This window comes from Amphiura filiformis, chromosome 13 (genome assembly GCF_039555335.1).
Source record: "Amphiura filiformis chromosome 13, Afil_fr2py, whole genome shotgun sequence".
Classification (NCBI taxonomy): Eukaryota; Metazoa; Echinodermata; class Ophiuroidea; order Amphilepidida; family Amphiuridae; genus Amphiura; species Amphiura filiformis.
This window is the reverse complement of record NC_092640.1, coordinates 47039924-47055712: the sequence shown is the minus strand read 5'-3', so window position 1 is coordinate 47055712 and position 15789 is coordinate 47039924. Positions and strand designations below refer to the sequence as shown.

General features: G+C 38.4%; 1 protein-coding gene across 2 annotated transcripts; it reads right to left on the bottom strand.

The window, feature by feature from the left end:
* Nucleotides 1-1368: 1368 nt before the first annotated feature.
* Nucleotides 1369-15281, bottom strand: LOC140168441 (baculoviral IAP repeat-containing protein 1e-like). Of its 2 annotated transcripts, XM_072191832.1 has the most exons (6): nucleotides 15108-15281; nucleotides 13841-13937; nucleotides 8241-8510; nucleotides 4697-4743; nucleotides 3610-4015; nucleotides 1369-2447 (listed from the first exon to the last, which is right to left on the bottom strand). In XM_072191832.1, the coding sequence occupies exons 1-6, from the start codon at nucleotides 15276-15278 to the stop codon at nucleotides 1369-1371; spliced, it is 2070 nt and encodes a 689-aa protein (XP_072047933.1). In that variant the 5' UTR covers nucleotides 15279-15281. The 2 variants fall into 2 exon arrangements, with proteins under 2 accessions (XP_072047933.1, XP_072047934.1); XM_072191833.1 differs by lacking the exon at nucleotides 15108-15281 and having other exon boundaries at nucleotides 13837-13915.
* Nucleotides 15282-15789: the final 508 nt, after the last annotated feature.

Sequence of the window (15789 nt, the reverse complement as noted above, 5' to 3'; positions counted from 1 at the left end):
TCATCAGGAGGAGGTACTGGATGTTGCTGACCATCATCTCTTTGGTGCCTTGGAAATGCCTGTTCCAAAGCTGCATGTGTTCCTGGTGGGACAGGTGGATCATTTGGTTCAGGTTCATTAGGTGGAGCTACTGGAAGTTGCTGACCATTACCTCTCTCAAGCTGAATGTTTTTTCTTGCCCAAGAATCGTCAAAATACACGCATTGAACAGTATTGTTGGGATTTCCATCCTGATCTGTCTTAAAAGATCCCTCAAACCGCTCAGCTTGCTCCATTGCATCATTTGGGCAGAACATGATTTCACATCTTGATCCAGTTCCCCCAGCTTGGATGTTGGCATATGATATCTCTCCTGTTGCATCATCATTTTCAGGAAGCCACTTGTTAACAGGTTTAATGTTTCTGACGGTTATCTTCAAGTTGTTTCCATTTTGTTTCAGCACAAAGCTCCATGGTATACAGCACATGCCACTTGAATGATACATTTTCTCTGTCTCTTCTACCATTTTCCTACTTGCTGCATCGTGCATCTTCACAGAATACACTCTCAAAGCGCACATTTGTACAAGTGTCTATATAGATGTTGGCAGGGTACATGTAAGCTAAAATGTCAAGTTTTAATTCTGGTCTGAGCCAGCTACTAAGCATAGATATTGGCACTGTAACCAGGTCATATAGTGTGAAATGCTTCACTCGGAGTTTGATTCTCTTCCCCTCAACTATAACACTGACATCATCTTGGGCATAATTTGTTGAGCCATCGTAGATCTTTTCCCAAGCAAGTTTTCCTAGCCTTGAATCGCTTTTACGCCACACTTGTAGACACTTCTCCGTTATATTAACTCCAGAATGTGGCACAGAGATAGTAACTGGTTTCAGGAACTTCTGTCCATCTGGTTTGCATGAGATTACAGGCCCTAGAATAAGTTGGTCCTCTTCTAATGTTGGATGCTCTTCCATTGCATCAACTGTCACTGAAGCTTGAATGGATTCCTTCAAAGCACCTTGTGGGATTTTCAGCACCACATCTACATCCGGTAAGCTTATCATACCACCTTTGCTGTCAATTGTCTCTGATCTTGTTGAGCAGTAATCAATTTTCTTGGCAGATGGCATATCTTGTTGCACTTTGCTCGTGGTCAACAGTGAACTTTGATGGGCATCACCTAGATCCTCCAGTCCAGGCATATCTGATATTTTGATCAAGTGTGGTGCAATGACAGAGAAAGCACTAGGTGCTAAGCCACAACAGAACTGCAACAAAACTGAAAACTGCCAGCATTTTTCTTGGTCAACTTGTGTAAGTAAAATGCAAATCTTTCTCTCTCTAACTCAAACAAACTTGCCCAGAAAACAGCAGCACAATATTCATGAAATGTTCGGTGAACAAATGTGATATGTTGCTGCTGAGACATCTCTCTGCACCAAACCTAATTTGAGCACACATTCTATATCGTCCATTTTGAATTGCTTCACTTCAATGCTCAACTCATTTTCAAACAAACAGTTGATGGCAACCTTTCCCACCCTTCCTAACACTGCATCAATGTCAAGGTCATCTGTCTCTTCCCTGGCTCTCAGTTGCAATGACATATATCCAACCATGTTTTGAAAAACTGATGTGACTTGCAATGACCTCCTGTGTTCTGGTAGCTTTTGCCATGCAGTGCAAATCATAATGAGCAACTTTAATTGATGAATAGATATCAGCAACTGTATATACTGGTTTGAGTTGATTTCATCAATAAGAGCACCTGCATCAGATTGTTGGCCAAAGAAATACCGGATATAAGTATGGACCTGGGTCACTGACAAACTTGTTATTGACAAACGAATAAACTGCGGATGATCAAAACAGAATTTTTCCACTTCGCTAGATCTACTGGTGACAAGAACAAAATTCCTCTCCAACAATGAATCTTTAAATACATCCAGTTTCACATCACAAGGTAATTCATCATATCCATCTACAAGAAACAAGCAAGGGTGCTGACCTAACACTGCTACTATGTCTTCTTTGGCAATTGATATGCTGCACTGGTCTGTAATAATATCGACCAGATTCATGTGAGGTTTGATTCTATGGCAAGAAATGACAATTACAAACTTATATCTAGATATAACTGGGGTACGAGAGGGTTTCTTTTGACTGAACCGGGTCCAGTGCAGTGCAATTTGTGAAATTAATGTTGTCTTTCCACTTCCTGGATTTCCATACAGAATAAGCTGTTTCCTCAGTTCTTTTGCACTATCAACAATTCTGAACAAATCTGAATAAGATGTTAACACTTTACCCCTCTGATATACGCTTGGATTACTATCCTCCACTACTTTCAGGCCTATGCGTAGAAGATGCCCCACTTCATATGGTTCGGCTCCGACAAGTGACATCTGGTATCTCTCACGGTATGTTTTCCTCAGCTGTTGTTGAATCTCATCTGCAACACCTGAAAAATATTACCACAATACAAATACAACCTATTAATCATTATAAACCCAACATTTGTGACACATTTTGGAGTTATCAAAGTGCACATTTCTACCCAAAAGCTGTTCTGATTATTTACAAATTGTATCTTTATTTACAAGCTGAGCCGGGCCCTTCTTCCACTAATATACTGCAAGTCCTGTCTTGCTTGGGATCTTCTTCTTTCTTCTGTCAACCGTGACATTTTGCGTGATTTGCCACGTTTCGCCCTAGCTCTGCTATGCTTTGACCGATTTTGACCATTATTATGCTTTGAGAATCTGCCATCCTATACTTTATACACATTTTAAAAACCAATTATTCTGCATATTGGCGACCAATTTCACCTGAACACGGAGGTCTCTGCATCAGCTTGCAGTCCACGATCACCATACATGTACCGGTAGTGTATAGATATCGTAACACCGCTTAACTAACCCCACTTTTTAGGCGGTTACAGAATATAATCGAGAAAATTTGACCAAAAAAATCACATTTTGGACCAAAAATCACATTTTGGACAAAATCACATTTGGACCAAAAATCATTTTTTTGACCAAAAATCACTTTTTGACCAAAATCACATTTTTAACCAAAAATCACATTTTTGACCAAAAATCACATTTTGACCAAAATTCACTTTTTGACCAAAAATCATGTGATTTCTGCTCAAAATTTGATTTTGTTTAAAATGTGTTCTTGGATAAAATGTGATTTTTGGTCAAAATGTGATTTTGGTCAACAATATGATTTTTGGTCAAAATGTGATTTTAGTCAAAAATGTGATGCCAAACAAACAACCAGCCAAACAAACAACCATTTGGATGATAACACAAGCCACAAATATATGTGGGGGCCAAAAACCAAAATTGTAACAATGAATGTAAATGACATTTGACCCTAAAGTCCTGAGTACTGCCAATAAATCCTCATCCACGATTAATAACCAAAATTGCAACATTCCAGGGGAATTCGCCAGTAATATTCTCATTGGGATTCTCATGTAGGAATTAGAATGTCATACTTCATGCATCATTACATTCAAACTCATGCACGAAGATGATCAACTGGAAGTTCTAAAGCAAAAGTTTTGGATGGTCACAAACATTTCTTACAGAAACCCTCATTGATCCCTTCATTACCTTCATCTTCAAATCTATCAGCTCCAAGTTCATCATCTCCAAGTCCTTCATCTGCATCTTCCTCATGTTGTCCAATTCCAAGATGAGCCTTGATCTTCAGTGCTACATTACCTCGATTCATCTCGTCAAGGGTTTTTGCAAGCTCTTGCAAAGACTTGTTCTTCTTCATCCAGCACCATAATACTGCTGATGTTGGAGCTCCTGTATACTCTGATTCTAGATAGAAAATGTAGCGACCTAATTCTAACTTTTGGGCTAGTTTGCGCCAGTCATTACCGAGTACATCACGATGATCAAGTGCAATACAAAGTTCCATGAAAAGTTCAAAGGGTATGGTTGGATTTCTCATTTTCTTATACCCTTTCAGTATTTCACCTACAGGCGGCAGATTGTATATCTTCAGCAACTATTTGATTATAAATACAAACAAGTAAAAAGTTTAAGTTAACATCAGGAATGTCTACACTGGTAGCACTAAAGGGCATGGATTACATGGGTGACACCGGGAGGATTTTGCAAATTCCCTTTGTTTTTTTGTTTTTTTTGGGGGGGGGGCATCAAGTTTTGGTGGGTATGCTCCCCTGGAAATTTTTGAGGTGGTGGGTCTTTGAGAACTGATGGTGTACCAGTAAAAGGGGGTCTTCAGCAAACAGGTAAAAGGGGGGTTTTTTGGAGCTGCGAACAGTCAAAATCAACATTTCTTGGCTTTCTGGTTGAAAAAATAGAAATGTGAGGAATCAAGGGCCCTTCAACCAGGCCTGTATGCAGTAGGCAGAGGGTGCACCTACCTCCCCTCATTTTGTTTTTGTTTTTAATGTTTTTTGGTCAAAAAAAGTCCAAATTTTGTGAAGAAGGTCCACTTTCCACAAAATTGTGGATGCTGATCCGCTGAAAAAAATCATGATGCTGAAAAAAAGATATCTCAGGCTACATTAGCAAATACAGGAATTATTTTTTATGTTAATTGTGGTGAATATTCTGATATCTTTAATAATATCTACTGAAAACATAACCAAGAGATTCAGAAACTACTCCTGATTCCAGAATCAAGGTTGTTTCAATCAAATGACCTAATCAAGTTACTTACATCTCTTTTGACATCATCCTTTTCTTTGTTTTCTTTCTTCTGCTTTTCTGTATAATTAGTAGAAATACAAAAATCAATTGTCATCATGGAGAAGCATTACCTTGATAACCTTGGAATGACTTAAATTAAATATCAGATTGTTACTGGAACAAGGACCGTCGGTAACCGTAGCGGTCGCTGCGGGACAAGGAATTAAATTTTGCAGTTATGGTGTCTTTGAAGCAGGTTTAAGTTTGACCCCTATTTTGACCTGTAACCCCTCTGTGAGATTAACGTTTGAGGGCGCTCATCTTAAAATAATGCCAGAAAGGGTATTTCCATCCACACCAATAAAAAAATTGTGTTCGAAACCAATTTCGACACTTTTGATGTCCAAACGATTTTCGGGAAAAAGCGTCTTGACGTCAAAAGTGTTCGGAAACCGATTTCGGACACTTTTGATTTCCAAACAATTGTCGGGGGAAAAGCGTCTTGACATCGAAAGTGTTTGGACACCGATTCCCGACACTTTTGATGTCCAAACAATATTTGGGGAAAAAGCGTCTTGACATCAAAAGTGTTCGAAGCCGATTTGGACACATTTGATGTCCAAACGATTTTCGGGAAAAAGCGTCTTGACATCAAAAGTGTTCGAAGTCGATTTGGACACTTTTGATGTCCAAACGATTTTCGGAAAAAAGCGTCTTGACATCGAAAGTGTTCGGAAACCGATTTCGGACACTTTTGATGTCCAAACGATTTTCAGGAAAAAAGTGCCTTGACATCAAAAGTGTTAAATCCCCTAATTTCCCTTAATTCTTGTCAATTTCCCTTAATTCACCTGAATTTCCCTCAATTTCCCTTAATTCTCTTCAATTTCCCTTAACTTCCCTCAATTTCCCCAATTTCAATTAATTCACCTGAATTTCCCTCAATTTCCCTTAATTTCCCCAAAATTGCCCTTAATTTCCCCCATTCCCCTCAATTTCCCTTAATTCTTGTCAATTCCCCTTAATTGCCCACAATTTCAATTAATTCACCTGAATTTCCCCAATTTCCTTAATTTTCCAAAATTGCCCTTAATTTCCCCATTCCCTCAATTTCCCCAAATTTCCCTTAATTGTTGTCAATTTCCCTTAATTCACCTGAATTTCCCTTAATTCTCTTCAATTTCCCTTAACTTCCCTCAATTTCCCCTCATTTTCTCAAAGTTCCCTTAACTTCCCTCAATTTTCCCAAATTTCTTAATTCCCCTCAATTTCCCCCAATTCCCCTCAATTTCCCTTAATTGCCCACAATTTCAATTAATTCTCAATTTCCCTTAATTTCCCCAAAATGGCCCTTAATTTCCCCCATTCCCCTCAATTTCCCTAATTTTCCCCACTTTTCCCAAATTTCCCTATAGGCCCTCTCCCTCACCAAGTACCATAGCCATGCGACAAACGATGTTGACCTAACAGCATTTTGTAGCGTTTGTTACTAAATTGTTGAAAATCGTGTAATGCCCCTTTAATGACCTAATTAGCATATTTTGGGACGAAAATCTTTTCCAGTGTGGGGGCCGGTATAGGCCCTCCCCCTCACCAAGAACCATAGCCATGCGACAAACGATGTTGACATAACAGCATATTTTAGCGTTTGTTACTAACGGACGGACGGACTAACAGACTAACGGACGGACGGACTAACAGAGAGACATGGTGACTTATAGAGCTGCTACCCGCAGCTAAAACCCGCAGCTAAAAACCTCATATGTGATTTTGACTAGCAATGTTACTTATTTTGCAAATACATGTAGGTTAACAGTAACAATTTGTTCAGTTGAATGATATTACCATTTTCCAGAGGTCATTGTTCAAAAATAGTGTTTTTCATTATTGACACCAGCGAATCCAGGGTGGGGGGTCAGTATGATCCAGGGGAGGGCAGAGGGTCACATGCCCCACCCACCCCGGTATATCAGCCCAAAAAATATTTTTTGAGCATTCCAATAATCAAATAAGTATTTCTTGGCCAAACTGGAACATGCGGGTTGCGTCCATTCAGTGTACTAAGCGTGTACGCAAGGTTAGGCGCGTGTATACTTTCTTCTGCACCGCGCTATATTCGCTTGTGTTTATCGCGGAGCCACTAGCATTCACAGCATTCCAGTTTGGCCAAGAAATACCGTATTCATTCCAATAAGCGCCCAGGGCGCTTAACAAAGTCATTATGGGTGGGCGCTTATTTTTTACATGGTTTACCGAATTTTTTCCTAACAGGCGTTTATTAGAGACAAATTTACATACATTATAAAAGGGTCCTGAGATCGTTCCAGTAGCTTTTCTGATGCAGAAAATATATTGCATGTTTACACAGGACTTCTAATCCCCAAGCTATTTCACTGTATCGATGTCTATCCGTCACTTCAACATTAATGGTACCCTTTAGCAAATGGAAAATACCCTGGGTGGGCGCTTATTGGGGCATGGGCGCTTATTGGAATGAATACGGTACTTAATTTGATTATAGTTGTATACCTTTGCATTAAATTATAAGAAACAGCCTAATCATTTTTATTTTCACAAGAGTTGAGATGCCTTCTTTGCAGTAGGCCTATCAGTCTATTTTACTGGAACTATTAAACACCAAATGCGAAAGGATTTAGTGTAGCGCTCCCCTAACTGGCTAGGAGTTGTATATAGGAGACGCACTGCATGTAGCGACTGACTGGCACTGCACTGCTTTGTGTGGAAAGGGGGAAAGCAAAACAAGGTAAGTATTTTTTAAAAAGATAGGGTGGTCATCGTTGAGCTGCAAAAAAAAAGGAAAACTATATGGAAGGAGAGGGTTCCGAACTGTTTGAAAGGGCTAAAACCCAGGAGCTTCCGGGGTGCTGCCCCCTGGACCCCCGCCGGGGCTTTTCCCCTGGACTACAGGGGCCCTTAAACGGGCCCATGGACCCCATGCCGATAGACGCCCCACTCGCAATGCTCTATTGGATATATAAATGTGATGTTTTCAATTGCCAATGAATATCCGTTTAAAAGACTGTTTTTTATGATTTTGCATGATCATGGGTTAAAATACTACAATCTTGGAAATAAGTCTTGGAATGCTTTTGAAATCTTGGAACCTCTCCCCATGCAATGTTGGAAAATGCCAATGTCTTCAGCAGTTTTCCAAAGTGTTTCAACATTGATTGATGGGGAGAGGGGAAAGGTAAATCATTGTTGTAGATGTCATATGTTTGTCATAAACAAAATACACATCATTTCCATGATCATTGCAAATTCTGCACAGAATTACGACAACATGTACCAAGTATATGTTCCAAGTACTTTTTTCCAAGATTGTAGGCTAATCTGGATCGCTGCCATTTTGAATGAGGCTGCTATATTGGCCGGACCAGCTCTCAGCCTAGTTTGCAAGAACTTATTGGTGTAATCATAACATACAGTCTGCACAATTTCCCATGTCTTATTTGTGGCCCATGAGTTAAAAAGATTACCCAACTTCTGCTAAAAATTCAATGAAAAGAATTACATTCTATCAGCTTTTCTATTCAATTCTAACCCTTGCTTACCGGCTCTTTCTTGTAACTCCGCTGCGAGATCCTTCCTTCCACTGTTTTCCAAAGCCTTAACTAATGTCTTCACTATGTTTGTGTTCTTGTACATCTGTTGTTGCCACTGGACAAGCACTGCAAACACACAGTCTTCATCAACTGTATTAGTCAACTTGATCTTGTTAACCATATTTGGTGATAGCCCTAGGAATGTTGCGAGTTTTTCCCATTCTGAGCCGATCCGCACACTGAGATCATGAAATTCGCTACGTAACAGACCTGGTCTAGCTGTGTTTGGGTGTGATCAAATTGAGAAAATTACATTTTATATTATGATGGTCTTTATTCAAAATTGGTTTTCATTTGTACAGGAAAAGTTTTTTTTTTTTTTTTTAAATTTTGGTTAGTCATCAAGCCCATGTCTGTAGAACACATTTCTTTCTTATGTCGCCTTATGGGGAATATTATGGAAATTTCGCACATGTGAAAAAAAAATTGTAAATCTCTGATCGGTCCTACTGTAATATATTGTATAGATCTTTTTGCCCCTTTCCCCCCCTTCAAACAGATCTTTTTGTCCTTCCCATTTTACAAAGAGCAGATCTTTGAGCATGTACACCCCAACCCTTCAAAAAAGGTGAAGTACCTCCCCCAGGCACTTTGTGCACCTTGCCCTCCTCCCCCTGTTACAACCATTGTGACTATATGCATTTTCCATTTTGACCAAGATTCATTAAAATTGGTAGATGTCTCATTTAAGGCATATATCATCACAATATTAGAGTTAGGGGTTACAGGTTATGGTGTGGGTTCATTCTGTCTTAAATGGGACATTTACCTTAAAATCCAACTATCTTTACTAATTTGACCTCAGATGACTTTGAAATGACTCCACATTTTGTGACAAAATAAAATATTGATGATATTTTGCAAATTTTTTTATCACAATAGGATATAGTTAGTAAAATATAATTGGAACTCATATTTATAAACAAGCATAAATATAGATCCAGAGCACTTGTATGCCATTCCTGCCAGACACTCTCCGATTCTTTTGAGGATTTAGCAAGAGGGTGAGTTGTGGTTGGGATTTCATCCGAGGGATTTCCGAGGGAGGGTGTAAAGAAAAATGTGCTATTAGAAACAAACAAACTCAGATCGCGAGCCAAATAAATTAATTAGTAGTTCAGAAATTACATTACATGTACATGTACATTTATATTACTTCAAAAAAAATGAGACAATTTATTAATAGTAAAACTTGTGTGTTAACGGTCAGAGGGCCATTCAACTTTGATGTACTATCATTAAACTGTACGCTATGAATATACACACAGCAAAAATTCAAATTTGCTTGGTTTGGGTTGCAGTATAAAAGCTTCCATATTTCTCTCTACAACTCCTAATAGCTATATATTTTAGAAATAACTACAGGAAAGGCTTTCAAAATTCCATAAAAAAAAAAAAATACCATAATTTTGCAAGGAATATGATATGGGCACATAAACACAAATTTTTGTCATGAATTGAGATAAAAGAGTCAAAAACTACAATATGTTAAAACCGGGTGCGATGCCATAAATCAAGAATTTGCACATATGAAAAACAAAACATTATTTTTGGTTGGTTACGACAAAAACCTGCCGGGATGAAAAGGGTATTTTACAAGATGGAAAAATGCCAGCTATAGTAAAGCCATGCTACACAACAACATTGAGAAATTTTGCGCAAGCCAGTGTTAACTATGTGCCCATAACGCAGTTGAACGGGCGCAACAAAGCCATGCATCGTTTACTTGTCATGTTGTCACATCATGCGGTATTGTTATGAAGGAGTTTATACTGAAATTTTGTCCGTGGGCCGAATCTGGGTAACCATTTTTAAACCATTATTAAAGCTTTGAATTTTAATGCCACTATTTGGGACAAAGACTAATTGATAGAAAAAGGTTGAAATTACTTGTCTGGCTAAAAATTAGAACATTTGAAGCGTTAAGACAGAAAATATCTGAGTTGTAAATGCTTAGCAACAAAAATAAATGTCAATGTGAAGGTGTATGCCAAATATGAAAATCATGAATTCTAATGACAAGAGTGGACAAAATAAGTAGTGTATTTTAAAGATATTTTCAATCCAATTTATTTGTAAATTGCTCAAGTTGATTGGATGCACATAAAACGATACATTTCACAGGAAAGGTATTAAGCATACCCAAGAGTGGGACGGTCATTTTTGCAAAGGTTGCTTACATGTTACTAATTTGACCTTTAACAGAAAATGCACATGATGATGGCCCTCCGACTGTTAACCACTAAATCAGCATACATGTACATGTAATAACATAAGCTGTGAGATACATAGTGTAAACTTATCTACTAATGGCTTATTAATTCATTTAATCCCTTTTTGGATTTTTCAAACTAAAATTGTATACAATAATAGTTGCAACATGGCCCAGGGGGGGTACTCAGTACAAATGACCATATACGGGACGTGCATAAACATGGGTAGCATTTTCGCCTTCTGGTATATCAATGACCCCTTTTTCAAAGCCTATTTTGGTATATGATTGGGTCCTTTTTTCAAAATTTTCTCAATTTTTTCGGAAAACAGCCCAATTTTTCCTTAATCTAGCCAAAATTTTCCCAAAATTTTGGGAAAATTTGTAAAAACTAAGACAATTTTGGTTAAATTCGGCCGAAAATTTTGACTTTTGGTATATCAATGGGTCCAAATTTCTTGAAAATTTGGTATATTTATGGGTCCACTTCCAAAATCTCAGCGGCACGTCCCTACCAAAACCAATCTGATGGTCCACCAAATGGCTTCAATTGGGCCTTCAGTTTGCAAAAGTTTCTCACTTCTGATGGCAGCATTTGCCCTTTTTGTTTCTGCTTTGGACACCTGACACTTAAAGGAGGATTTTGTGATCCTAGCATCCTCTCTTTCATGACATTTTTCAGTAGATATCCGCGAAAAAAGCTTATTCTCAAAATTTCAGTTGATTCCGATTTTGTGTTTGTGAGTTATACCAGAACGAAATTCAAATTTCATATCTTTGCCAAGCAAATGAATCTGCAAGAAATGTTTTGTATATATAAACATTATATAGCCAGAGGTGACTAGTGATATAAAAATCTCAACTTTTTTTGAGAATAGTGGAGGGATAATACTGTGGATCACGAAATGCCCTTTTAATGTTTAAAGCAATTATTTATACAGTTAATAATATTGACAACTTGTGCACAAATGCCTTTAATAGCTTAATTTTACCAATGTTTTCAAAATAAAACTAGAATTTTGCGGTTCTCGACTTGCGCAGTTCTCGACGCAACGCGTCGGCCGCGATGCCTCAACCTTGACGCGTATCATTTGAAACGGTGCCCATACAACAATTTAGTAACTTGACCTTAGATGACCCCTGGGTGACCTTGGATGACCCTGGAATGACCTTCCAAAAATTTGACTCTAATTGTTGACTGTACCCACCAAGTTTCATGCCCATACGACAGTTTTTAGTAACTTGACCTCAGATGACCCTGGATGACCCCAAAATGACCTTCCAAAATTTTGGCTCTAAATGTTGACTGTACTCAACCAGTTTCATGCCCATACGGCAGTTTTTGCTAATTTGACCTCAGATGACCCCTGGATGACCTCGGGTGACCTTGACCCACTGACCAATACAAACTTGTTCTGTCTAGGGTCAAGATGCACCCACCCACCAAGTTTGAGGAATGTGCGACCTACACCGACATCGCTTGGCTATTAATTTCTTTGTCAGCAGAGATACTAAAATCACTACGCGGGATCAATACACGTGAATTTGCTATGCACGAGTTTGATATGAGAAGAAAATCTTTGGATGCCGTGTAGAAAATGATGAATATCTCCCGTAAATGATTTCGTATAAAGAAACCAGATGTGGTTCCTTGCACATGAATATAATATTTTGAACAGATATGATAGTCGTTATAGCTTGCGTGGAGGCAGTAGCTTGCGAAATAAATCAAAAACTGACAATAATTCTGCAATAATTCTGATTTATATGTGCCGAATTATATAGCACAGTGTATAGGCCAATCGTGAAGGTAGTCTAAAAGAATATGACCTATGGTGTACCATGCTCAACTGACACACAGCGAGGTCAGTCACCGAGCTAATCGGGCTATTGTCAGTAGCCTTAGTCAGATGTCCTTCAGCCATATATGCGACTCAAAACTATTAAACAGGTCGATACATAAGCCTAATGGCCATGTGTGGTGGTGGATTCAATCTACCATGGCGATTTCTGCCATGAAGATATCGGGCGATGACACTGTGCTAACCCCTAGTCTCAGAGAAAATGGTATTTTGCTTGTTACGCATAAATTATGCAAATTAGGTACGTAATTAGCATATTTTGCGCTGAAAATCTAATCAGGTCAAGAACCTCTGGGCCCGCTAATCCCCACCAAGTTACGTCACTGTACCCCATACACGGATCTCCAGATAATTTGTTCACAAGGTATTTTGCTTATTACGCATATTACGCATCAATTATGCAAATTAGGTACTTAATTACCATATTTTGCGACAAAAACCTCCTATAATTTGAAGACCCCCAATGACCATCCCTTCACCAACTTGCATCACTGTACGTCTTACCAGTTCTGAGAAATTGCACTCGCAAGCTCGGACGGACAGACAGACGGACAGACAGACGGACCAGGAAACATAATACCTCCGGTGGAGGCATAATTATACAGAGTACCAAAAAAGTCCACCAAATAAATGTCTTCAATTAATTGGGCCTTCATTTTGCAAAAGTTTCTCACTTCTCAGGGGGCATGTCCCTCCTCAGACACACCCTGCATTGCACAAGCGCTGACGCAATTGCTGCTTCACACCCATTACATGTATTTTAATTTTCTACAGTAGCCTGACTGGCCCCCTATTTTCAAAATTGCTGCCACTGCATATGTATTAGGTTTAAAACCTGGTTCAAATCAAAACACTGCCTTATTTTGATTTTTTCTGCAGGTGATTTCATATTTGGCGCACAATATGAGGGTTTACCCTTTGTGTAAAACTGCACGGAATTAGCCAAGCACAGAAATCTAGCTTCAATTGAAGGATTATACAGCTTTATTGTGTAAGCTGCTTAATTCCTCAATGGAGTCTTTACACTAGTCTAACTCATGAATATCTTACACGAAGGATACACTATACTGATCCGACACCAATATGCTGGCGAAGTTACGAAATTAATCGGATTAACTACCATAGCAATAGGTCAAAACAATTTTGAACATATCGCGCTGCACTACAAGCAGGTTGAACTTATCACCTGTGTATGTCTGTAATCATAGATTGAATACAATACTGGTCTTTTCAAAGATACTAATCTTACAGGTGCAAGTGATCAGCATGATATGGTTCAATGCAGAGGTACCACATGAACGTATTAGTGCAGTGCGGTATATTCAAAAATTGTTTTGACCTATTGCTATGGTAGTTAATCCGATTATTACATAACTTCGCCAGCATATACACCTATTTGTTTCTGTTATCAACAATGACTCTTGAATCAAAAACTTGTGCCTGCAATATAAAACAAGTACTTTTAAAGTACCTACTTTCATCTGCTAGTTGGTTTTCAAGTGCTCTTAAGTCGCTTTCTACATGTACCTCATGCAAGTCTTCATAAGTTGATATTGAAACTGCTCCTGGTCTCTTTGTTAAAAATAAAATAATTGAGAAATATGATTTTTAGACATTAAAAACCAAAGATATGAAACTATGAAACTTTTCCAAAGAGATTCTAATCTCTTTTAAAAAGTATAAAGAGAGGCCACAGTCTATCTGCTGTGTAGGACATCAGTCAATGTGACATGTAAAATGCAAGGATCACAAATTAAAAGATACATGCCTGAGAAAATGTATAATAAATTAAGAAGTGAAGTCAGGTGAACTGGCAAAATAAAAAAGGAGAAAAAAAAATTTAGAACCGTTCGGATTCGAATCCGCCCACACGCCACAACAGCTCATGGCAGATCTGCAGCAGACATAGACCGTAAGGTACTAATTTCGAGGAGCATAACAAACACCAAATTGGTGTCATAACAAACACCAAATTGGTGTCATAACAAACACCAAATTGGTGTCATAACAAACACCAAATTGGTGTCGTGTGCCGTGTGGTCTTTCAATTTGTGCCGAGTGTCCTTGGCAGACTTGACTATGCTTCAGTGGTCATGAAAGGATACAATAGATAACCTCTGCCCCACTAATCCCCAGCTATTGTCTGAAATTGCACCTCGGAAAATATATTATAACAACTCAGTCCTCAAATGATAGTCATATAACGACCAAAAGATAAATGACTGACTATCATTGAGGACTGAGTTCCGCAGTCTAGATCTGCAGTTGAATTATAAACATGTATTAATTTTATTCTCTCTCGACCATGAGCCATTTATGCACGAATAAAATCATTACATGTTTGATGTGCCGGCAGATCTGCCACGAGCTGTTTAGACCTGTGGTCGTGAACTCCAACATGCAATTGTGAGTGCGCACTGGTTTATCCATACATGTACACACCCCACCCCACACAAGTGGTCCTTTCAACTATGCAGGCAACCCACAAAAAGGATTAAGAGGCTCATGAGGTGCCAGTCCTTTCCCCCTTTGCATTGAGTGATGACGGAGTACTGTGTTAACATTTTTCGTTGCTAGTAAAAACTTTTTTTCACAACCCAGCTTGAATGGATGCACCAATTTGCCCTTCCCTTTGCCCTAGCAATTACAACATACATAGCTATAGTAAATTTATTTGCCAAATAAAACAATCATTCTTTTGCAGTTCAAATAGAGAATTAACACACTATCACTCTATCTTACCTTCTGCAGCTGTTCTCTCACCGACTCTGCCTTTCTGCCTGGTAGGTATTCAGGGTGGATCTTTTCTAAGCAATCCACCAGTTCAAACAAGCTATCAAAGTTTGCATCTCTTTCACTTGCCTGCATCTGCAGATTGTCACTAATATGCATATGTGACAAATGATTCCTCATGTCTGCAACGTGCATTAAAAAAAGTTTTCACAGAGTGGTATAAAAATTTAAATTTACATGCAAGGCACTATCTGTGATTCGCTATAAATCAGAACATCTAAATAAAATCCTCAGAAATCTGAATTTTGCATTTTTGTACAGTGTGCTGTAGGTGTGCTGTATTAACATACCTTGCAAGTGATAAACTTGGTTTAGTTGGTCAGAAACCCACATACATGCATCATTGGTGGAGAGGTGATTGACATGGGCCATCCCTTATCAAAATATTGAGGGTTTATCCCCGTGCTCTACGCCTATGCCAAGAAAAAAATTGTTTGCTTGCCCTCATATGAATTTTAACAATTGGGTCGGTCGGTTGGGATTTCTTTTTTTTTTTTTTTTTAATTGCTAGTAAACTGTACTGTTTGTATTAATTAAGGCTCAAAATATGAAAAATCAGACAATTTTGGTGTCAAAATGAATCAACTAACATTACAAAACAACTAAAATGTTGAACACAAGTTCTAAAATA

What these genes read in the sequence shown, in the direction of transcription:
- LOC140168441 (XM_072191832.1), bottom strand. Translation starts at nt 15,278, where the DNA reads ATGAGGAATCATTTGTCACATATGCATATTAGTGACAATCTGCAGATG. An exon ending in TGAGAGAACAGCTGCAGAAG is followed by an intron (nt 13,938 to 15,107) that starts GTAAGATAGAGT and finishes TTTTTAACAAAG; the next exon opens with AGACCAGGAGCAGTTTCAAT. An exon ending in GGAGTTACAAGAAAGAGCCG is followed by an intron (nt 4,744 to 8,240) that starts GTAAGCAAGGGT and finishes CTAATTATACAG; the next exon opens with AAAAGCAGAAGAAAGAAAAC.